The 23240-nt window shown below is 47.1% G+C and overlaps 2 protein-coding genes and 1 long non-coding RNA gene across 7 annotated transcripts in view; 1 reads left to right on the top strand and 2 right to left on the bottom strand.

The window, feature by feature from the left end:
- The window catches only part of CRADD (CARD and death domain containing adaptor protein), a 75563-nt gene extending 64324 nt beyond the window's left edge, over window positions 1-11239 (bottom strand). The window contains exons 1-2 of one of the 4 annotated variants that reach the window (XM_085223074.1): window positions 11101-11239; window positions 7730-8035 (exon numbers count right to left, since the gene is read on the bottom strand). In XM_085223074.1, the coding sequence (XP_085079200.1) occupies window positions 7730-8027 (298 nt within the window). In that variant the 5' untranslated portion in view covers window positions 8028-8035; window positions 11101-11239. Of the gene's footprint in view, window positions 1-7729; window positions 8036-10344; window positions 10543-11100 lie in introns of those variants that run through there. The other 3 variants (XM_019613833.3, XM_019613823.3, XM_019613828.3) reach the window with 3 other exon arrangements.
- On the top strand, window positions 3093-5439 carry LOC146545274 (uncharacterized). Its single transcript, XR_014883141.1, has 2 exons — window positions 3093-3316; window positions 5233-5439. It is a non-coding gene; the product is annotated as an uncharacterized LOC146545274 (long non-coding RNA).
- Window positions 11240-20457: 9218 nt separating the features above from the next.
- Window positions 20458-22844, bottom strand: SOCS2 (suppressor of cytokine signaling 2). Of its 2 annotated transcripts, none has more exons than XM_085222912.1 (2): window positions 22509-22844; window positions 20458-22021 (listed from the first exon to the last, which is right to left on the bottom strand). In XM_085222912.1, the coding sequence occupies exons 1-2, from the start codon at window positions 22826-22828 to the stop codon at window positions 21454-21456; spliced, it is 888 nt and encodes a 295-aa protein (XP_085079038.1). In that variant the 5' UTR covers window positions 22829-22844; the 3' UTR covers window positions 20458-21453. The 2 variants fall into 2 exon arrangements, with proteins under 2 accessions (XP_085079038.1, XP_085079046.1); XM_085222920.1 differs by having other exon boundaries at window positions 20458-21902; window positions 22509-22662.
- Between the last annotated feature and the right edge of the window lie 396 nt (window positions 22845-23240).

Raw genomic sequence — 23240 nt, 5'->3', positions numbered from 1 at the left:
CCACAACACATGCAAACTAAGGTGGTTGTGGTTTGTTGATTGATTTCTTTTTAAAAATAGCATTCACAGTCTTAATTTATAAAAGACAATAGATTTTTCCACACAGTGGGAATACAAGCATTAAACAAACTTTTTCAGAAGAAGCTTCAAGACAGTTCCGGAGGTGGTAAAAAAATTGCTGGCCAGCTCTGAAAGAAAACATCTATGAAGAAAAATTTTGTGAAAAGAGATCTCAGAAGACTTAAATAGGAATTGATCTCAGTTACTCAGGAGTATTTATTAGTGTGTGCATATGGGCCCCAAGCGTTATTAATCAGTATCAACAGAATGTCAGTACAGGTAACATAATGCATAAATAACAACTGCATCCTTTTTTAAGTTTACAACTAGCTTTATCAAGCTGTAGAGTTAGGTACTTAGCAGAACATTTCTCCCCTCTTTTAGAAAACAATGATTATTGTTTGCACAAAGCATTTTCAGTGGTTCCCATGCCACATTCTGAGACAAGGCCAACAGTGGGAAGCTGGCAACAATTAACTAAAGATCTCAAGGATCACAGAGGACTGCAGTTATGCATGGTTTTGGACATAAAAAACACTGGCATGATTTTATATTATGATACAAGCTAAAGAGGAAAACAGACAAAGAATTAATTAATTAACCATTGACCACCATCCTTTGAGCCTGATGGTCCAGCTTTTTTTTTTTCCACCTACCATGCAGTCCACCCATTAAGTCTATACTTCCACAGCTAGAATACTAAGAGAAACTGTGCTGAAAGCCCTAATGTAAACAAAATCTATTCCTGTCATCCAGAAAAGTAGTCATTCTATCATAAGTTCAGTTGAAAGCTCCTCTTACAGCCAAACTGGCTTCCTGCAATTCCTTCTTCTTTTTCTGCACACAGGAATGGACTCTTTTGGTGATATGAAGTTTTTCTTGATAATCGATCATGTCCCCTGGGTGTTTTTGACTTTCAGAACTGTCCCTTACAGTGCCCATCAACTAGTTTCACAAACAAGCTGAAGTCCATGATCTCTGCTCGCCATTTGCCTTCCTCACTTCTTTCATGATCTAAAACTGAAGTACTGCATGGTTCCTGCAGCCAAGACTGACTTCAACTATCACATCCCTGAACAGTTGCACCTTATCTGGAGAAGCAAAGCCAGCTGACCGCTTTCTTTGGTCTACCCATCTAGGACAGCCATCAATATATTGTCCCTCCTGCGCTCTAGAAGTCTCTTGGATTGCCCTGCTATGCCACATTTTCAGTACACACCAAGGTGGTTAAAGTTGCCCTGAGAACCAGGGCCTGAAATGTTCTTTTAAGAAGACTTAACAGGTTATTAGGAAAACTTAGTTTGGAAGAGACCTCAGGAAGTCTCATGTCCAACCTCCTGGTCAAAGCAGAATCAGTTCAAATCATCCTGCAAAGCATTCTATCCAGCTGGCTCTTGAAAACATCCAAAAATGAAGACTGCTTAGCCCGTCTGGGTCCCTGTTTCACTTCTTGGCTGCCCTAATCATGAAAAAATTATTCCTTATTGCCAGTGAGAATTTGAACTAACGCCTGTCACCTCTCATCTTCCCACCACACTTTGCTTAGAAGAGCTTGCCTCTGTGTTTTCTTGATAATCTCTTTTTAGGCATTGGAAAGCTGTTACCAGGTTCCCCTGAAGCCTTCTCTTCTCTAGGAATTGCTTATTTTCGATCAGACAGTTTTACAGCAGATGCTACCGCAATGTCTCATACTGAGCTTCCCATCTGATCCTCACCCATAGCTCTTGACCAGCCTGTTGCCCAGACTCCAATAGCAGCACCCCTGCTAAGAGCAACTGTGTGAACTTCCCACTGCGTCTCTGCAAATTCAAATGCAAAAATGACATCATTGCACCATGTAAGAGCCGACTTCCTTCCAGCACACCTGCTGGTAAAGACACTTTTGCCCCATACTGTTCAGTTGATACCACTGGTCCCTAGCAATCCCCACTTCTTGAAAAGGATCCTGTGGCCATACAGTCCTCTATGACAGTGCGTCAAAAGTGTGAGCATACAGGATGCATTCACTTCTGGCCAGGATGGAGAACATTTCTTGGGCTCCATCTCTTCACTCTGGGTCACTGAGCCCTGCAGTCATCCTCCACCTGCCAAGTATTACTAGTGCCTATATGAAAGAGTAGCAAAGTCTGATGATTGGCTTTGGCAACCTCCATGATGTCCCAGATCCAGTCCCTGGGAAAGCAGCAAGCCTTGGAAGTCATTAGGTCTGGTCAGCAGGTGAATGTTCACATTCCTTGTGCTAGGGAGTATTCAATCTCTGTTACCCATTGCTTCCTACAAAGCACTGGCACTGCTTATGAATTGCTGACCAGGCAGAGTTGGCCCAAACACTTCCCTTGCCAGAACTCACTCCTCTCCTGTTCCCAGAGCACTAAATATTCTACTAAATCTCAAATTACCATTAGTCTCACATACCTGTGTTACTGAGGATGATATCAAGTACAAATGAATATGGCTGTTAACTTGCATGAAAGAAACTGCTTGAGACCTGATGGGGAACATTACAGTTCTCATTAGTGATGCCTATGATTAAGGCTTCTCAATGTGAAAAATGTAAAGTGTAAACAGAGAAAACATGGCTGCTTATTAACAGGGGGAAAAAAAAAAAAAAAAGCAATAAAAATATTCCTTAAACTGTAAAAAATAATAATAAAAAAACTTACAGTCATATGCACATTCAAACTAAAATACATACACAGAACGCTGAGGAGAAGAACCAGGGAAGTTGATTACTTGTCCATATCATGATGTATGCTGTTTATTGAGTGTGTGCACAGACCTTCAATGCCAGATCTCACTGCGGTCAGGAGCAAAGCCAAAGCCGTAAATGTAACACCCGATTTTCAGGGGAGAAGGGAATATGGAAAAGAGTTTGGGAAATTCTCCTACAAAGATGGATTTGAATCTCTCCAGAGAACTCGAGTACTTTTTCTACAGCCTTCAGGCACTGGGATGTGGCACAAGGGCATTCCTTCATCCAGGTCAATTCAGTGCAGCCAAAACTGCTAAGCCCATCCCTTTCCTCTATGGGAGGAAACTCCCCCTTCTGTCACTGGGCTATACAAGAGAGGGGAGGGAAAGAGAAGAAAGAAAAAAACACCCCCTTCTGTCCACCATTTTAGGGAAAGAAAAGGAATACCTCAGCTGCTCTCCTATCTCACATCCAAATGGAAAAGGCAGAAACCAGCTTGTTTCCTCACTGCATTAGAAGTGAGAGGAAGCAGAATAGGAAGAGGGCAGGAAGCAGCCAAGAAAGGTAAGAAGAGATGTTAAACTTCCCCATGTCCTAATGCTGCTGCATTTGAATCAAAACTCTTATAAATCTACAACCCAGCTGTGGAAAAGAACTTTGGTAAAGCTGGGGTGGAGGGAAGGATGGCTTTCTCAGTAAAAGTACTTGTTTTGCTTTGTATTTGCATGCTTCATCCAACGTGTTACACAACATGGAGTTTTGCAGAGCTATACAAAAACATGCACTTCACACAGGTCCAGGGAAAAACCCCAACCCCACTAAAATCTGTTAAAAACATAAAACCTCACCTGAGTCTAATAGGACCCTAGTGCAGACCGCTCAGTAGGTACCGCAAAAAGAACAACAACAAAGAAAAAGAAATCATACGTTAGAAAATATTCCTGGCTTAGATGTGACAAAACAGCTTTCCCAAGATGATTCTGCGTAACTCAATGCCCCAAATTCACTAACATTTGCCAGGATAGCAACGGCTGCTGCAGAATTCCACTGGCAAACACTGTATCTCACATTTTTCTCTTTCTCAATATGCTGTGATTTCCTGAGGAGTGGAGAAATAATCTATACTACAAAGAGGTGCAGTACTAACACTTTTTGAAGTAAATAATTCTACAGCAGCCTACAGTATATATAGAAATATAATACTTGGGTAGAGAAATTTCTGAGCAGAGAGAGACTAGAAAGACACTTTGATAAACAAACGCCTTCAAAGCTTATGTTATTTTCCTCAGAGCAAAAAATATTCGGTAACTGTGTGCTGTTCCTAGAAAGAATGGAATTTTGTTGCCAACAGCTGTAGTTTTTCAGAGGACTTATAATACTATACTGAAGATTTATGCTCCTGACAAAGGCTTAAAGCTATCCAAACTAGGGCAGAAAAAACAATCGTCTTCTAAAAGACCTGTGCTATTTTTGTTAACTCTTACTACAGCAGAAGTTATGACCTTCAAAAACAGACACCCCCAACTGGGGTTGATCTTTGTAATGATTCGTTAGTCAAGCAGTGACACCGCACCGGGTCAGCTACTCTATCTCAGGTTGTTAAAAAAGCAAGAAGTACATCCTAATCATCTTGAAATCGATCAAAGACATAAGTGTTTACCCCCAAAGCACATGACTTTAAGTTTTCTTCCTGATCCTTTTGGGCTTACAGTTACATTTTTCCTACCTTAAGAAAGGTGTCCCCAAGGTGCAGCCATCTGACAGAACTGTACAAGATAGGAGAAAAGTTACCCTAGACAAAAGGCTGTCCTCTGCATAAACAAGCAAAGGGATGCAATCTCAGATCTCTTTGTTGGACTTACGTAGATGTAAGTGGCCCTACCTGCCTGCAGTCAGTCTCCTGATGCCAGCAGAAACTGTTCCTCGAGCTCTGCAGGATTAGAGTCTTCTGTGCCCTCTGTAACTACAGCAGCTAACAGTATCTGGAACTACCACTTTAAAGCTAAACTGATACTAAACAATGAAACTCAGGATGTCACAGTTTTTAATGCTCATTTATTTGCAAGCAGCCAAGCAGCACAGTCTGGGTTCAATCCCGGACCAATTTACAGTCACAATCTATGCTGCTCCATGAACGTTACACTGAGTTACACAAATAGTGACTGACAAATCCATTGCCTTGAAAAAATTTGCCCAAAGCTCACAATGAGTCAGTGGAAGTGTCTTGTTTATGTCTCAGACTCTGGCTTCCATCTCATAGCTGCTCAGTCCACCAGATCATAACTACAGAGCATCACCAAAAATGTTCTTATTTCTGTCCTTCTAAAATTCCTGTTTGTTTTTTTGTTTTGGTTTGTTTTTTTTTCTTTGTTTTTGTTTTTGTTTTGCTTTTACAAGGGGAAGAAAATAAATTAAAAGCTTCTTAACAATTACAGTTGTGATTTTTTTTTTTTTTTAACTGGTAACCAACCATTTCTCAGCTGATCCACAGATAGAAAGCCTGATCTCTTCAAGCAAAATGCACAACAGTCCAAAGCCCTAGATAGAAAAATCACTGTGCATGTGCCAGAGTTTCCACCTACAGATAAAGTAATAGTGTACCTGCATTAACTTTTAAAAAACTCTGCATGCAGTTTAGTTTGTAAGAAGTGAAGGACTACAAAATAAAGCCTTCCTCCAAGAAACAACTCGCCAACAGTCCTCAATCCTGCAAAAGATCTGCAAAAACTGAAGATATTTTGCTTAAGGAAACAGAATTTTAATTGAGCATAAACAAGTGAACAGCAGGCGTGCTATTTCCATAAGTATGCATGATTCCAAGAAATAAAGATTTTAAAATCTGAGGCCATGAAACAATTTCAATTTTAAAGGTCTTACAGTTTTAAAAAACATACGATGTATGTAGGAGGCTTTTTTCACTAGAAGTAGATTCTTTAAAACAAATTGCCAGTGACAAATCATCATTTTTATGAACTGTTTCCAGTAAGGTAGAAGTTATCTAGCGTGGCACTGAAGAACACATTTAATTTTAAGCATGCTTACAGTTTTATTAGAGGCAATGGCTTTTTCCATGCTTAAAGCCAAGCATATGCTCAAGTACTCTGCTGAGACAAAAGCTTACAAGTTTGTTGTTCTGAATGCAAAGTGAGGCTTTTTATCCCAAACCACATTTTCTTGCATGTAATCAGCCCTGATGATGTCACCATAGTTTCCAATTCACTGCAGGACGCGCTCATCATTTATTAGGGTCCAGATGGTGCTCTTTCTTTGGCTACTAAAGAACATACCCAAATATTAAAGCTTACCCTTTTCTTACACTCTGGATTGCCGCAGTACAAAATGACAGTTACCTTTGATCTAATCTGGAAATCTTTTCTTTATACATGAGATTTGGCAATATCAAGTACAGTCAGCCCACTCGAAACCAAAGAACCTGATACGCATGAATACATTATGTTAGTCACAATGGAAACAAGCAATCCACAAAACAGTCAAAAGAATAAAAATCAGAGAGCATTTTTCTAGTAAAAAAATATGGGACCTTGCCTGTACTTGATAGCTGCGTGTGTTTTTGAAGAACTTTGAGGATTATTCAATAGCTTAGCCAGCAATCAGCAAACAGACACACGCTCCGATTTGTAAGGCAAATAAGGAGCACGAGCATGACAGGATTTGTCATAGCAGCACCATCTTTTCCAACACTTTCAACACCACGAGTCTGCACCATGCTGAGAACTCACAGTGTTTTCACCTATGGGCAGCACGTGATATTTAATCTCCAAAAAGTTCTGAAAATTATTTACTATTTCCGCAGCTTTGGAGCAAGCATAAAGCAGGTCTCCACAGAGACCCAGCAGAAAGATAAGCTGTCGTGACATTTCATTACAAATGTCCTAAGGTAAGATAATGCCATATTTGTCCAGCAGATCTTGACAAAACGTTCTCCAGCGTGCAGCTAATTCAGGCGCAGGTGCACATGATGTTCAACAGTCCTGAGTCACACATCTTCACAAGCTTAGAGCCTCACGCAAAGCACACTGACACTGGAAAAATCACACATCATAATATGACCAAATCTAAATGGGGGGAGGCTAGGGGAGGGAAGGAAGGAAAGTTAATCCAATTGCTCAGAAAAAGATGTTCCCAAATGAGAACTACTTCACTATTTAACTATTATTATCTACAACTAACTATTTAACAACTAACACATGTTGCAATAAACTAGGGCAAGGAAATGTATTTTAAGCAGTCTTCCTGACTTCAAAACAGCTTAGTAATTGCATACACGTATTGGTAGAGAAATGGTTTCAGAATAAACACCAAATCCAGAAGACTTGTTTTAGAAATATGCTTAAATGTCAGAAAAACAGAGGTTCAACAAGATTACGTAACGTCCACTAAATCAGTTAACTCCTAAACTCTTTTTAAAACTAAGCAGCAGCTGGTAGTTTTGGTGGCAATAATCCCAGATATTTGCACTCCAATTAACGTGATAAACCACATAATTCTAAATTAGCATATGCTACTAAATTAAAACGACATTAAAATAATTAAGTTACATAAGTAAAAATTCCGTCAATCCAGAAACAAAATACCAGACAACATACATAGAACACACATTAATCAGGTATGGGTAGCAAAGAGGCCATTATTCAGCTAGGGAAAACTACTTTTTATAGTCCATTCCCTTTGAAGTAAAGGAGTCTGGGTCTTTTTACATCTCCCAGCTCTCCAAAGGCAGCCTCAGCTGAGCTGCTGTCTCCCCATACCGAGAAACTCAGCCTTGCTCACACCCCAAGCTTGGCAATGCTTCCTGGCATTGGGCTGGCTCCCAGGAAATTCAGGCTGCACCCTATGTTGCTATCGTGCTCTGTATCTACACAATGCATAACTTGAAATTACTGGTATGTTCAACACTTTCAAAACTACAGCTGAGAACAAGCTTCAAAATACCAGCAACAACAACCCTGGCCTTACCTGCAGGATCTTGTACTGTCATTTCCTTACGCTTCACCTTCAACTTGTCCTTAACCCATGGGAACTCCTGTAAGGAATCCAGGAATGCATCAAAAGCCTTGGGTCCTCTAGTAGGAAGAATATCAAGGAGCATCATGGTTTTCCTTTGGCTGGTGGTTTGGGATTTTATTTCTTGAACATGACTGTCAGTGAGAATGCCTTCTTGATAGAGATACTGAATAACCAGTCCATCCACCAGCACCTCCGTGCAGAGCTCCAGGCGCAGGGAGCGCAAAAGCTGCTTGTCTCTGGCATCCATTTGGCAACCTAGAACATAAGCAAGGGATTGGGGAAATGCAAGATTAAAACATGAACCATTAACACCCACAAGTGATGTTTGATGGCCAACATTCTTCAGAAAGAACGCCATTCTCAAAATCATCAGCCTAGGAAAACCACTAATGATCTCCATCACCTCCTTTCTGCTCAAATCATACAGTCTTACCAGCTAAAACACAGCCATTTCTGGGAAATATTAGACAGGAAGAGAACTTTTGGCATTGTGAAGACCAGTGCTTAGATGGAATGACAACCATGCCAAAGTACCTGGCTCACAAACTGGCCAAGGTCCACCCCTGAAGCAGCTGGAGTATTTGCCAGTCCATGGGAGACTCTACCCCCAGAAAATTAACCCAGTGTCACACCTAACCTCTGGTCTCAACATCTGAGACATGAGGGCTGCTGCACTGCCGCCAGCCAGCAAGTGGCCCTGGCAATCCAACACATTCTAATTTCAGCAGGGGTGGAAATGTACCACAGGCACAAGGTTGTCCTCTCCCCCAGCCCATCCTGGACGGCTCTTTTAGGATTTGACTGACCTGGTGATGAGAAATTTTCCTCAAATTTCCATCTTAAATTTATTCACCTTCTATTTATAGGCATTTTTTCTGCCAATATCATTCTTTAGCCTAGACAGCTCCTTTCCCTCCCTGGTATTCACCCTTCTAATGTGTTTATAGGAAGCAATTGGGTGCCGCCTGCCAGCTTCCATTTCACTCAACTAACGCTCCAACTAGACAAAAGCTGGAAAAGATGCATTTTATAGCCGTTCTGAGAAAGACGAATCGAGGTCCAGAGAGACCAGGCAACTCATCCAAGATCAAATCAAGAGTCAGTGCCAAAGCTAGGAACTAAATCAAGATGTCTAGTCTAGTCCCTAATGACAAACATATCCCCAGGACCATTAATGGCACTTGCAAAGGAAAATGACTTAGTAATACAATTAAATACTTTCTCGTGATTAAATCATGAAGCCAAAAAACTGTAGCAGGTGTTGAATGTGATTACCAGGAGAATTTCTAGTAATTAAATTAGAAGTTGCTGTTGTAACAGCTTGACTGTACTGGAATTATATTTCATTTAGCTTGAAGATACAGAGAGAGACCAAGATTTTTAAGAGCTCTGCTCAAGTTTTCTACTGTCAGAGATGCCTGTTAACTCTCCATTAAAGATATGCCTATGTGGCCTGATTGTTGACATTCAGGGCAGGTAATCAACAGAAAATACAAGCATACAAATGGTGTTCTGGACAAAATGCAAGAGTCAAAGGGAGGGACTGGAAAACTCCATCTTCGACACCCTCTGACAAAACAGCTTTCTGAAAACACTCTCCCTGAGTGCTGAATGCAGCACTAATGGCACCTGCCCAGGAGGTTACCCTGAATCTTGAGGTGCCCACCTTCTGCCTTGGGCCATCTCAGAGCTTAGCAGCACCCCCCTGGCACTTGTTTTTTACATGGCCTCGTTTGATGGGTGCAACCTAAACACTGAACCCCATCATGGAGTGTGGTGATAGCGAGAGACAGGAGGCAGACAAACAGTGTCTGGTGTTAGGATGCTCATTAGGGATGGGTGAAACTCAACATTCTGGTCTCTAGATGCTTTTATACATGTGGAAGAAGTCCAAGAGTCAGAAAGCAGATCCCTGTAATTTCTTGCTTCCCAAATTCCCTACTGACCTGTGAGCTTATGACATGCTTGCAGTGCCTAAACCAGGCACCTCTGAGAACCTCTCTCTGAACCCAGGCAGAAAGCTCTTCCTGATGCCACAAAACCCTCTTGCTTCCTCCTGTGCATGGGTATTAGTAGCCTCATGGGCCTCCCCCACACACTGAACAAAGGAAACAGAGGCCTCCAGTCACCATAGATAGAACACGTGCCCTGTTCCTTGTCCTCATGACCAAGTTGGTCAGTGCTTCCAACAAACAAACCCCTTCCAAACTATCTATTTGCACCTTTGTGCAAAAGGAAATGCTGACTGGATTATGAATGTGCGGTGGCAATGCCTGCTGAAGGATGTGCCCAGCCCACAAACTCAGGGGTGAGCACGATGAAGGTTTCACAGCCTGCGGGGCCACTCACTACCAAGGTCAGCAGCCCAGCAACTGCCAGGATAGTGCTTGTTGATGTTTAGGGTTTTTTTATGGATTGAAGTGTTTCTTTAGGGGTGTTTACCACATTTGATTAAGGAACCAGGCAGATACAGAGGCATTATCAGGATTTTGATGCAGGCAAGCATAGGGCCAGAGTTTAATGCAACAGGGAAACATCTTCAATTAATTCTAATTAATCTGTACCTAGAGGTCCGTGGTGAGCTGTGAAGTAAGCTTTCCTTGTAAGACTGTTGCTGAAAAGAAACGAACAGACGCGACTCCAGTTTAGCTGCAGGATGGCACAGCTCAGCCCTTCCCAGACACTCCTAAGCCTACATCTTCCCACTGCAGAACCAAATTTAGGAACCACACCTCCACATCCCACGATCCCTGACTCATCTCCACACCTGCAGACACAGGTTTGGGATTTTCTGGACCTACGTGACCCGTCCACTAAGGCAGACGATCCTCCTGCTCCCAAAACGCACATTCCCCCGGCCCTTCCCGACACAGGCTGGCGTTTCCCAGCCCCAAACGCTCCGCGCCGCCCGCGACGCCACGAGTGGCCCCGCGCGCCCTATGACAGGTCGCGACCCACCCCGCCCCCGGCCCCGTCCTTCCCCGGCCCTACGCACTCGGGTTTCGCACGCGGCGGAGCGCCGAGCCCGGCGGGCAGCGCGCGGCCCCGTCCTGCCCCGCTCCGTTCCGGGGGCGGCGTCGCGGCGGCCCCTACCGCAGGCCCCGGCCCGCCCCGCGGAAGCTCGGCCCCGACCCCGCAGCGCGGGGGGCCGCAGCCGAGCGCCCCGCGGCGCCGCCCGCAGCCGGCTCGGCCGCTCTTCCGCCCCCGGAACCGGAGGAGCACGGCCCGCGGCGGCGGTTCCCCGGCGGGCCGAGCTCTGGAGCGGGCCGGGAGCGGATAGCGCGGGGCGGGGGAGCCCTCCGCCCGCTCCTCGTACTTACAGAGGGAAACGGGGAACTACACGCGGCGCCCGGGCGCCCGCGGAGCCGGCGCGGGGAGCACCATCTTTGTTGAGGGCTCCGCCGGAAGCCGCCGCCCGGCCGCGGGCCGCCCGGGGGAGCGCCGCCACCGGCCCCGCTGACGGCGAGGGCGGGGGGTGCCGCCATGTCACTTGTGGGCAGCGGGGGCGGCGCGGCGGGGGGCGGGGGCCGCGGGGCACCGGGGGGGCGGCTCTGTCCCGGAACGGGGTGGGGGAGTCCCCGCCGAGGCGAACGAGACCCGCGGGAAGGGGGAAGTCGCGACCCGGCTCCGCTCGGACGCGCCGCTCGGCCTCCCCGCTCTCCTCCGAGCGGCCCGCAGCGAAGAGCGTTCGCCCGCGGGAGCCCGACTCCCTCCCACCCCCCCGCTCTCGGCCGGTACGCGGAAGCCGCGCACCGCCGGGGGGGGCACGATGCGCGCAGCGCTTCGCGGCGCCGCGGGGCGGTGTGGGAGCGGAGGGCCGTCTGAGCGCGCGGCGCGCTGCCTCTGAGGGACGCGGAGGCGCGCGTGGTGGTTGTGCGGCCGGCATCTGCGCGCATAGCGCTGTACGCGGAGGCTTGAAAACAATGCTTTGGATCGCTCGGCATACGCGTGTCGGTGTGGGATAGCGGGCAGATGATAATAAATTCGATGCAAGGGGTTGAAATTGATTTTAAATAACTGGTAGGTGATGCTGCATTTCGGTACGTCCGTTAAACCGCGGCGAATGCTTTGTCTCAGGCACACCTCAGCCTTCTAGGAACGGGGGCGGGACAGCCTACATGCGCTGTGACCTTAGCTGCAAACCGCACGGGGAGGCACCGTCAGCCGCTGAGTGACGAGGAGCTGGCTGCCCTGTAGCCGCAGTACGGCTGTCACGTTTCTGTGTCACGGGCCGTTCATAGTACTGTGGTGCGAAAACACATCTGTAAGCGATTCGGAGTGGCACCGGGGAGCGGAGGACGCCACAATCAATGTATAAGATCATCCCTCGCGCACAGCCGTGTGACTGCTGAAAGTTTCCTTTCTTAACTTCCTGTACCTCTGCTTGCCAATGTTTGCTTTGCTTTGCTTTGTTTTTCAATTCTAGTCACCATGGAAGGAACTGTATTGTGTTTAGAACCAGAGGGACCAAACCTGGGGACTTACATTACCACCCCACTGCCATCCTGGCGGCTGCTTTCGGTGCAAACACTGAGCCCACGTCTCAGCCCAGAGAAGGGACACAAACATTTCGTTAGATAGCTTGCATTCTTTCTGCCAGTTGAAGCAATTGTGATTATTTATTTTATACTGTCCAAGAATATCTTAGAAAGTTAGCAAAACATATGGATGTGCACAGAGCAGCTCCGGTTCCCTCTCTAATAAATAGCAGCAGCCTCGTTGTCTTTAGCACAGCCAGCACTGGTCACGTCGCTGCTTACAGCCTAAATATGCAGAGAAGGAGAGTGGTGGGAGGAAGGAGATAAGCCTCGGAAGGAAGAGGGGAAGAGGTTCAGGCTTGATTAAAGGGAAAATCTGGTGTTTCCTGTCCTTTCCACTGGTTTGTAAGCAGTGTCATAAATTCACCGGTGGAAGCTGAAAGTGCTACACATTGTTCAGATCCATCGGCAGCGACACAAACAAAGCGGTAACTGCTCTCCGTGCTCACCCTGCTGCCACAGAACAGCACAGGGAGAGAAGCCCTCACACTTAGCAGTTCTGCTTGGGTTCAGCTCTGACTGTGGTACTTCCAGGTCTGATCCAACTTCAACAAAACTGCAGAAGAACGGTTCAGTTCCATCTCAGTTTTAGGGGAAAAAAATCACCACATGATCCAGTTTGGGATTGGCTCAGTTCCCTGCTATCTGCTCAGGTCTGAATGTTAACCTTGGTTAAACACATAGATCAAAACAGTATCTCCTGGTCTGTGTAGGTCAGTGCACCACGATCAATCCCACACATCAGCATTTAGGACATTTGACCTAAAACCTTGCTCGCCGTGGTTCTGTGGGATGGGGAATCGCTACTGGTCTTCAGGCCATGCTGCTGAGGACTGCTGAGATCAGGGCAGCAAGTCCAACTCTATGGAAACCAAGCTACGCAGCGTCTCTTCTGACAGGGCTGTTCCCTTTTACATGTGTGTTATTGCAGATGAGAATGTCAGATTTTTAAATATACATTTTTAAAAATCCTGAATCTTTTTAGAAACTCTACAAGTATAGTAAGTCCATCAAAAAAAAAATCTATCCTTTGAGAGGATCCTCTCTGCTAACTAGAGCTGAGTTCCATCCTAGCATGGATGTATTTTCTTTGTTTTCTACATACTAATTTGTTTCTGCTGATAACAAGAGCCAAACTGTGTTTTTAAAACTCGTGCAACCAGATTTAATCTATTAGGACTATGCTGTTTTCAATTGTCTTTAGGACAGCATTCCAACTTTAGGGACAAAAGAAAAGAAATATGAGCCTCAATATTTGTTTATTAAAAACACATCTAATTGGTTAAATCTCTCACAAAACCTCCGAAATGAAGATGGAAAAAAGAAACATATATTATGGGGCTGCCTGTCATTTTTAGACAGAGGAGCACAGAGAACATTTCTGTTAAAATAGGAGCCGGGGTGGCCCAAATGCTGTGGCCTGAGGAGCAGATGAGGGTCCTGTGAATGATCCCTTCCTTCTCACCCTCTTCCTCAGCCTCCCCTTGCTGTGCTGCCCTCGGCAAGCCTGGCTCTCATTCACACCAACACCTGGTGCTGCTGCAAAGGCAGGCTGGTGCCAGAGAGGCTCTGAGGGCAGTGGGCAGCCCCGACAGCGCTATTCTCCCCAGCTGTGGGGAGATTGTACCTGGTGGGGTGGGAGGGGGCCAGCCCCCAGCCTGCACGTTGGGTTATTCTGCTGCTTCCTGAGCACCCCTCCCACCCACCCCCCCACTTTAACGATAAGGGCTTGGAGTTAAGTGCACTTCAAAGAGAGCAAAGGGTATAAAACGTAGGTGACACGTCATCAACGTTCGTAGAAGTGTTGTTTTATTAAAGGCATGGCTAGCATGTAGGTAAAGCACTGTCTCAAAGCACTAATCCTCTGGGGTTTGCAGTGACCCCGCAGCATCCGTGCTTTTACATTTGTTTCAGTAATAAAAATAAGTAAATAAATATTAGCAGCGCTGCGAGGAATTGGTTCTTAGTGCTGTTTACTTTGGTGCTAATGATCTCAGCCAAAACTCAGACGTAGAACAGTCCTAAGAAAGGGAGCAGGCATCGAATGTGAAACTGGCACGTTCATTCCAGAGAAAAAGAATCTCTGCAGCGAATTGTAATAAAAAACCTGCAATGCATATTTGCAAAATGTGACTCAATATTTCTCCTATGAGGAATTTGTAGTCCATTTTCCTTAGGCGTATGAATTAATGCTTTCCTCTGTTTTGAAGTACAATTTAAAGATGCTTTCAGGAAATAGATGAAATACTGAAAGCCTTGAAATATTCTTGACTTTTGAAACTTTTTTTTTCTAAGGCAAAGCAACCATTTTACTAATGGGAGAGTAAAGAAGTATCACAATTAGCCTGAAAATTGAATACTTAGAAATAAGGGAAAAGAATTTCAGATTCAGGTCTAAAACCCTGTCTCAGAACAAACTGCTTTTATTTGCAAGTTCCAGAGTAGGAACTGCCTGCCTAGCACTCCATACAGAGCGCAGGATTTATTTGGGAGGAGAATAGCCACTGATTTTTGTCATCTTCAGTCCCTTTTTCGGGCTTTGAGCTGCATAAACTCACATACAGTGCATCTTTTTAAAGGCTCTTGCTTTCAGGTTAAGTTTTTCAGGAGCTGGTAATGATTCATGGAAAGTTTTTGCAGGTAGCCTAGCTGGAGCTGTGCTTATACTTCTTCCATATGTCCTGTTCTCCAATAAAAAATACCCTTCAATTCACAGTCCTCAGGCTCGATTTTGTTCTTTTGCAAAATGAAACCTGTGTGGTTCATGACTGCAGGGCGCCGGCTCAGCAGCCTCGAGTGGGCACTGCATCTGCCAACGAGGGACTCAAAGGAAACTGATGATTTCCAGAAGCTGCTATCTCCTCGCAGTGCTTCTGTGTGTAGCACTCAGCTCACAGAGGAGCTGCGATGCCCTGGCACTGCAATGGAGGCAGACAAGCAGCGCCCTTCCCCTACTTATTTTCTGCTCTCTGCAGAGCAAAGCAGCTGCTCGAGCAGATCACTATTGTTGTAGAGTAAATGCTAATTGAGAAATAAGCAATTTTTCACCCACACTGAAGAACTACAAAATATGAAGTCGATCTCCTGCCCTACAAGTATGGAAACTGCAGCTCGTAAGGGCTCGGTCACATTATTGCTTTTCTGAAAAGAAAATGTGGCAGCAAAAAGTTCCACGAACAACCACAGCTGAGCCACAGCTTCCTCTGCCTTGTGTCAGTGAGCAGCACGGTAGGTAAGAGAGAAGCAACTGCCAGACGTGTCACGGAGGTGTCTGGAGGAACCCCTCTGGTGGGGGCATTCCACTGAGACAGGCTGGGTGTGGGGACAGAGGCTGAGCTGAACGGGTCCTGTTTTGGGACCGCAGCCTGAAGAGGCACAATTAAATTTTAACAAAGCATTTTGAAAAGTGAGGTTAGAGCTTTGAAATGTCCATCCCACAGCTGTTTCTAGTTTATTTCTTGTTATTGAGCCCGATCTAAAGTCTGATAAATAATAACTCCAGGAAAGTAGAAAGGAGAATTTGCACAGGGCTTTAAATCTTTCCCACATTTACCGTTTCTCTGCCTTTGCCATTTGTTAGCTGACAGAGCACCGAATTACAGTCTTCGGCTATGAAACATCAATTATGTAACAATTTGTCTGAAAACAAAAGGATTCACTTACATAAACCCTGCCTGCCAAAGAAAGAGAAATTAAGACAGGCACATTTAATTGGGGGATTTTTTCATGTATTTTGTTCTGTACAGCACGCAGCACGGAACTTGTCCCCATTCCTATCCATTTGAACTCTTTCCTGGTAAAACCCAGCTTAGTTCTTATGCTAGTTTAAGGAGCTTTTGCTCCTGCAGTTTTTTTCCTCCTTTGTGTCATAGAAAATAATGATATCATTTTGATGTTTCAGTCCCTGGATAGTTTTAGCAGCTCCAACTCTAAGGAAAACAACAACAACAACAACAAAAAACAGAAAGAGTAACTATAAAAAAAAAAAACAAAACAGGTGCAATCCTTCTTTCAGTGGGATTTAAGAAGAATAAAATCCAGTTTATCAAGGAGATTAAGCACCATAATTGCTGTGCTATGTTTTTACAGTCCCATAGACTTTCTCAGAAGAACCAGCTACTTGCAACCCTTATAGACACCTGATGAATAAACACGGTTAATCCCTCATCCCCTTGGCAACCCTGGGACCAGGACAGACTGGTTTTGCTGTAAGCTGATTTTTTTTCCCAAAGTTCAGTTATCTGACAGACTTTGTGTGCAGTTCACAGTTGTGTGCAGATATTTGTCCCCCCTCCCTTGACTTTGAGGCTCCCCCGAGGCACCTTTCCCATAGCCCTGCAGCTGTGCTGCGGCTGTGATCCTGCTGGGACTTGGGAGCGCACCTCCCGCTTGCCAGCCGCGCTGTGTCCTTCCCTGCTGTCCCTGCCACAGTGAAGCCAGCCTTCCTCGGACAGCAGGCGGGTCATTCCCTCTGCAATGAGCAGAGCAGCTCTCACCAGCTCCCTGCATGCTGTGCCTTACCGAGAATGCAGCTGCCCTCCGTCTTGTGGGTGTTTGGCACCGATGACCTTTCCAGCCCCGCTAACAGCGACGCCGCCTTCTCACTCCTTTGGCTGATCTTCAGCCTTTTGTGGAAATTAGCCCATTTGAGCAATACCGTGGCAAACCGCCATGGCGTTGTGAAGTGAGCTCAGGTCTGGGTGATCTGAAGGGATGTGTCGGTGGAGTGCTGTTTCCAGGCATTCTCAGTCACACTGAAGTTAGAACTGAGGCGGCAGTTTCCAGGGGCTGTGCTGAGGGAGACTGTCATCCCCCAAGTTTTTGTGCACAGCCCTAACTAGCTACATCTTTTAAGTAACTTCCTAGTCATTTTATTTGGAAATTTATTTATTTTTTTTTATCTACTACAAGTTTCCTGTATTTCTGTAGTTGTTTAATTCCCCCTTCCCCCTCTGACAGAGAAGTACCTTACAATCCCTGAGAACCAGTAATACAAGTTTCAGAGCCCCTCGACCCGTTATTTCCTCCAGCAGTTAGTACGACACCCAGATTTATTTCAGTAATAGCGAAGTCGGCAGAGGTTTTGTTTTACTTTATTTCAAATGACAGTCAGACACAACACCCACATCTCCACCCATACCCATCGTGTGCTTTGGGTGAAGAACAAAGCAATACACTGCCCGACAAAGCAAAAATCCATAGCAATTGTACCAGGTATACAAGGAAAAGCTCTTGAATAGAATATATGAGTAAATAAAGCTTTTCTACGCTCTGCAACAAGATCATTTCCCCAGAGAAACACTTTTCTAAGACACAAGAGGTAACTAACATATACAAATTCATGCAGCTACACAGCACTGTCCTTCCTATTGTAATTAGATTTTTTTTTCTTAAGGGGGTGAAATTCAATGAGAGTTTTAGATTTCAAAACTCCACAGCTTATAGCAAGGAGCAAGTGGCAGATTGTTCTGAGATTAAAAATAAACAACTCCCACTTCATATTCCAGTGCACCATTCTCCTGCTCACCAATAATTATATATTGTATATCTAGAATGTGGTTACACAAATTGCAATTAAGATAATGCTGATGAGATCAGAAAGAAATCAAATTAATTATAATGCAATGAATGCAAAGCTGTTTGGTTATACGCCCACTCTGCCCACCCATCCTGTACTGAACCATTTTCCATCTCTGGTGCTAATGCTGGTGGCAGAGGAATGCCCTAACAGCTGAAATGGAACTGTATCTCACACTTGTGCTGGTGTTAATGCTCAGCTCTATCCCGGCACAAGTCTACTTTCACCATCCATCTCACAAAAAAAAAAAAATTAATTAAAAAAAAAAATTAGGTTTTACAATTTACTTTTACAGTCATGGGTTTCTCACCTTTCATTTATCAAAACAAAGGCATTTTCAGAGACTAACATTCAGGTGCAGGCTGAAAAATCTGGAGCCTCAAGACTGAAAAATGAAAAATGAGAGGAAAAGAAACTTGTGATTAAAGTCCTGATGACGATTTTTGGTTGACTCAGAGGTGTTAAATCTGTGAGACTGCCTTCACCAAACGCTCCCCAGTTGCAATTCAGGTTGACATTTGTCAGTTAGAAGTCATTTGGGGGGTCTGAAGGGACAGCAATTAAAATAATACTAAATTTAAGAAGCAATGGGTCTTTCTTTAAATTGTTTGGACAACATGATCGTGCCTGAAAAATCAAGGGGTCTTCATGCAAGATTTTTTCACCGTTGTGATCTGAATCATGTGCTATCTTTGTATTTTTTTATTCCAGAACAAGTCCTTCCCCTGCACTGCACTAGGATGGAGCAGAGCTTGCAGCAAGCCAAGCAAAGTTTAGCTGTACGAGTGCATCAGCCCTAGGGCTGGCATCCTAATGAGGACAAGAGCTCTGCTCTCATACAAAGAGGTCTAGTTCCCCCTCCAGTCTGTTCAAAATATTGTTCATTGCTTCCAGCACAGCACTGCTGCAGACCCTGCTCCCTCCTCTCAGCATTCAACACCGAGGAGAGGAAGTACCTGTCGGGACACTGCGTGTTTTGAAATGTGATTGTGCAGCACGGGAAGCTCCGCTGCTTAATTACGACCGTCACCACCTTTCCCCCTCTTCACCCCTCACCCTCAGCCCATGTGCCTCGTGGAGAGGTGCTGAACACCCGAGGTCTGCACAGCCTCTGTTCTCTCATGCCTCAGCTTGGCATCGCTGGGCAGGACAGGGCAGGGCCTGGCAGGCTTCCACGTCTGGCAGCGGGCACCAGGCCCTTCCAGCTGCCCCCCACTGTCCCCCACACCCCACTAGCCTCTCTCAGCAGTGCTGCTCTCTGTTTCAGATCCCTAAGCCAGGGGCTGTCCAGAGGGAATCCGTTTTAAGGGTGCTGAATGCACCGTGCTCACACTGAGTCCCACAGTGCCGTGGCGGGCGCCATCTTGGCGGTGTGTGCCCATGAACGGGCAGTGAGCATGGCAGTGGGCCAGGACATTTCCTCACCCTGACAGGGGCTGCTTATTCCATACAGCAACCACCTCAGCTCTGGGCTAGGGTTAGGCAAGAGCTGTAAAAATGCACATTTACTGGAATGAGAAGTGTTCCTGCTGACCACAGGAGTTGCTCCTCGTGCCGAGGTGGCATGTGCCAGTCAGCCAGGTGACAAGGACAGGGCAGGCAGGTCGCAGTGATACGTCCCTGCCGTGCCACAGTTCTGCTGGGGTGGGACGCAGAGGGTGGAAGCCTTCCAACACTGCTGCATCTTGGCAGGGCATGGGGAAAAAAATTACGTAACAAAATCTTTTGTTTTGTTTTCCAGGAGAAGACTGCCCCCAGCCCATCTCTACATGAAATTCGGGCAGAGAATGCAAGCTGAGTGAGGGAGAAAAGTCACCTTTCCACAGAGGGAACAACGGCACGCCGAGCACTTGTGGTGCTCAGGGAACATCCTCTCAGCCTTGTTGGCCTCCCATGCCCATGTGTTTGTTGGAATCGCAGTGCCTGGCATGAGAAGTCTGGGTGCAATGCCATGAGCTGGTCAGTTCCCCCTCATTTACTCAGTTATGCTCAGTAGCGCTGCGGAGCAGCTAAAGCACAGGGAAAACAAAGTTGTTTTCTGTTGTTTCTGTTTCAGCCTGGGCAGGGCTAGACTGCAGCAAGTCTTGACAACTCTCCTTGTTCAAACACAAGTCTTTTTGCTTTAATTAAGGTAAGCTAGGAAAAGAGTTAAAACCGTGAAACTGTTAATGAGAATGAATCTATGCGCTAGTTTCCCTCTTCACTGCTCTCATATTACTCCCAGATTGGAATGTTTCTTCTGTTAAATGCTTTACATTTAGAGAGAAGAAGGGATACGGAGGGTCTTAGCCCCATCTTTTCATTTGGAGGGCTGCCGTAACACACAAAGTCCTACGCTAATATTCAACTTAATTAACTGTAGGAATTCAGCAGGCTGCTTATAAGGCAGTAATCTGAACACCAGGCAGCTGTACCTGTGAGCAGCACCACAAAGGCAAAGCGAGGGTACTTATCATCACTGATACGTGTCCACTTATGTAGGTATTAGTTGGGAAATGCTAGGGGTTCTTAATGTCAATCTTTCCTGAAGAGTAGCAAATCCATACATACAGAGATGAAGATAGATGTGCAATCTGATTGATTTTATTGAGTAATAGTCTGAGAGCTACAACCGTGAATTAGAAGAAAAACAAAATAAAACAAAACAAAACCACAAAAACCATTCCCCTCAAAAAAAAAAAAAAAATCCAAATTTCCCCATATTTTGGGAAACAAGCTGAAGAAAACATTCTACACTGTAGAAGACAGCTGTATCTGCTGATATCCATGTTCTGACATTGGAACTAACCGGCTGCAGCTCTGCAGCGTGGAGTCCTAAAGCCTCAACCAAAAGAGGCTTAATAGTAACAACATGGATATATTCACCACCGGGAAGATGTTAACATGTTAACAAAGATTCTGGGATACCAATCTGGTATAATCAGCAACATACTGGGTTCCTATGAAAGATGTGGCATTGCTCCTTAACATCAACTTTTAGAGAACTTTGAAAAACAAGGTTTGAAACTGCTTACAGTACACCTTTCCTTCAGAAAAGCACAAAAATCAGAGTTCAATAAAAACTGAATAGATGATCACTCTTTTGACTGGATTTGATTAGTTGCATAACTTTGGCAAGATTATCACAGTGCGATCCAATTAAACTTTCAGGATTGTACGAACACCGGCACCACATGAATCTCAGAATTAGACAGCTGAGCTCCTCGTGCACTCCTGCACATCTCTGACAGCCTCTCCCTGTCCCGCTCAGTCAGCGTTCTGTCCTTATGCGGTACATTATGCCACTGACAAAGCAATGCCATACAGACAGCCTCCTGGCTCCGCTCCCCCTGCAGGGACAGCGTGTCACCTTGTCCAACCTCAGGGATACAAGCGGGGATAATTCTACATAAAGTCTCCCTTTGTGGCATCTGAAATAAAAACCTTTCCCCCAGAACTGCCACTGTTTTGATAGTGAATTCCACACTGAGTTGTAAAACTGGTTACTCAGTTCTTTGGCTGATTTTAAGAATTGCATTTAAAACTTACTCTACGTTAGAGGCATTTAGAAAAGACATTTATACCTGGTACCGGTACTCTTTCAAGTACTCTTTTAGCCTTGTTGGCAACGGCAGCTCCCAGATCTGGTTGGTACATTTGTTTATAGTTATTCTGCAGCGGTGTTGCAGAGACGGGGCTGATGTGTACAGGGGTTTGTTCAAGTAGAGGTGGACCGTCCCATTCGAAGGCGTTTCGGTTCTGTCCTTGCACATCAGAACGTAGTACTCGATCAAGTGCACGACACTGTTGAACTGCTTGAGCCTCGATCTGACGCAGGTGATGGAGTCCAGCCTGAACTTGCCGTCCTGGTACTCAATGCGCAGGTTGGTCGGTCCTGCCGAGGTTTTGACTGAGATGGTCAGCAGATACTCAGAATGCGAACTGTCCCTAACCAAAAAAGTCCCTTCGGGGGCATCCTGCAACCTCTCCTTGGCTTCGGCAACACTCATGTTGCCCCAGTACCACCCTGGTAAAGAAGGGGAGAAAGCACGGATCGATTTGCTGCCGGCTGTCTGTTTAACAGCCTGCTCCTCGCCCGACGGATCTGCACTAACCCACTTCTTGTGCTGCTCGCAAGCTGGAGTCCTGCAGGCATCATAAAGTTTTATTTGCCATAGAAAATAATTTGCCTTACGACGCGTTTCCTTTTATCGCGCCCCTCGGGCCGGCGGCTGTTCCCAGACGGTGCGCGCACGGCCCCCGCACCCCCACCCGCGCCCCGTGGAGTCGCTCCGTTCGGCGACACGCGGGAACGGCCCCGCACCGCGCGACCGCGCAGCCCGAGCGGCTCCTACTGGGGAGAGGGGGGCGAGAGGGCGGCTCGCCGGGGCGCTCCCGTCCCGCACCGCGCACCACTCGGGGCGGCGGGCACGGCCCCGGGGATGCCGCCGCCGCCGCCCGCTCCCTGTCGCCGGACCGCCCGGCGATCCGGGCTCCCGCCGGGGCGCGGCGCTGCCGCCGCTTTCGCTTCGGGCGCTCGGAGCCGCCTTCGCGGGGCCGCCGCCGCGCAGCGCCCAGCGCCCGCCCGCCGCTCCCGGCGGCACCGCCGCGCTCCCCTCGCCGCCCCGCTTACCTGCGCGCCGCAGCTCCTCCATGGCCGCCACCAGCTGAGCCGCCTCCCGGCACTCCTCTGCGGCGGGCGCGGCCGCCTCCGCCACCCCGGGGCGACCCCAGTGCGGCCCGGCGCTCTCCGCGCTCCTCAGGGACTCGGCGGAGCGCAGGGTCATGGGGGGCGGCGGCGGGTCTGGGACTCAGCGCCGCGCCGGGGCCATGGCCCTTGCCCCGCGGCCGCCGCCGCCTGCGAGCGGAGAGAAGCGCGGTTATAGCGGCGGCCCCGCGGGAGGCGCACCCGGAGCGGTTCCGCGCGGCGCTTCGGGACCGCCCCGAGTTCATAGAGGGACCAGGGAGAGCGGGCTCCCGGCCCGGGCAGCGCCGAGGGGTCGGGGGGGAGGATCGGGAGGGCACGCGGATCTGTGCCCGGAGACCGCCTCGGATTGAGCGACGCCGGGCACGGTGAGACCTCGAGGAACGGAGCTGGGAGCGGCGCGGGGCAGCGCTCGGCGGCTCCCGAACACGCGAGTCGCGGCGCGCCGGGGGCGGGGACGCGGCGCTTTCCTCGCTCCATTAAATTCGGATATCGAAAAGAAAAATCGCCTTCCCGCCCGCCCGGCTGCGGGTACGGGAAAGCCGCGAGCGACCGCCGCACCGCTGTCACCTCGCGGCCGAGCCGGGACCGGGCGGTGCCGGCGGGGAGGGGGCGGCGGGGGCTGCGGGGCAGAGCGCGGTGGATCCCTCCCGCCGCACG

This window comes from Meleagris gallopavo, chromosome 1 (genome assembly GCF_905368555.1).
Source record: "Meleagris gallopavo chromosome 1, MGAL_WU_HG_1.1, whole genome shotgun sequence".
NCBI lineage: Eukaryota > Metazoa > Chordata > Aves > Galliformes > Phasianidae > Meleagris > Meleagris gallopavo.
Note: the sequence above shows the minus strand (reverse complement) of the source record. Positions and strands in the feature narration are given on the sequence as shown.

Excerpts from the sequence above, each read along its gene's own strand:
- SOCS2 (XM_085222912.1), bottom strand. The coding sequence starts at position 22,828 with ATGAACTCGGGGCGGTCCCGAAGCGCCGCGCGGAACCGCTCCGGGTGC. Across the intron at positions 22,022-22,508 it reads GGAGGAGCTGCGGCGCGCAG|GACTCCAGCTTGCGAGCAGC; the intron begins GTAAGCGGGGCG and ends TGATGCCTGCAG.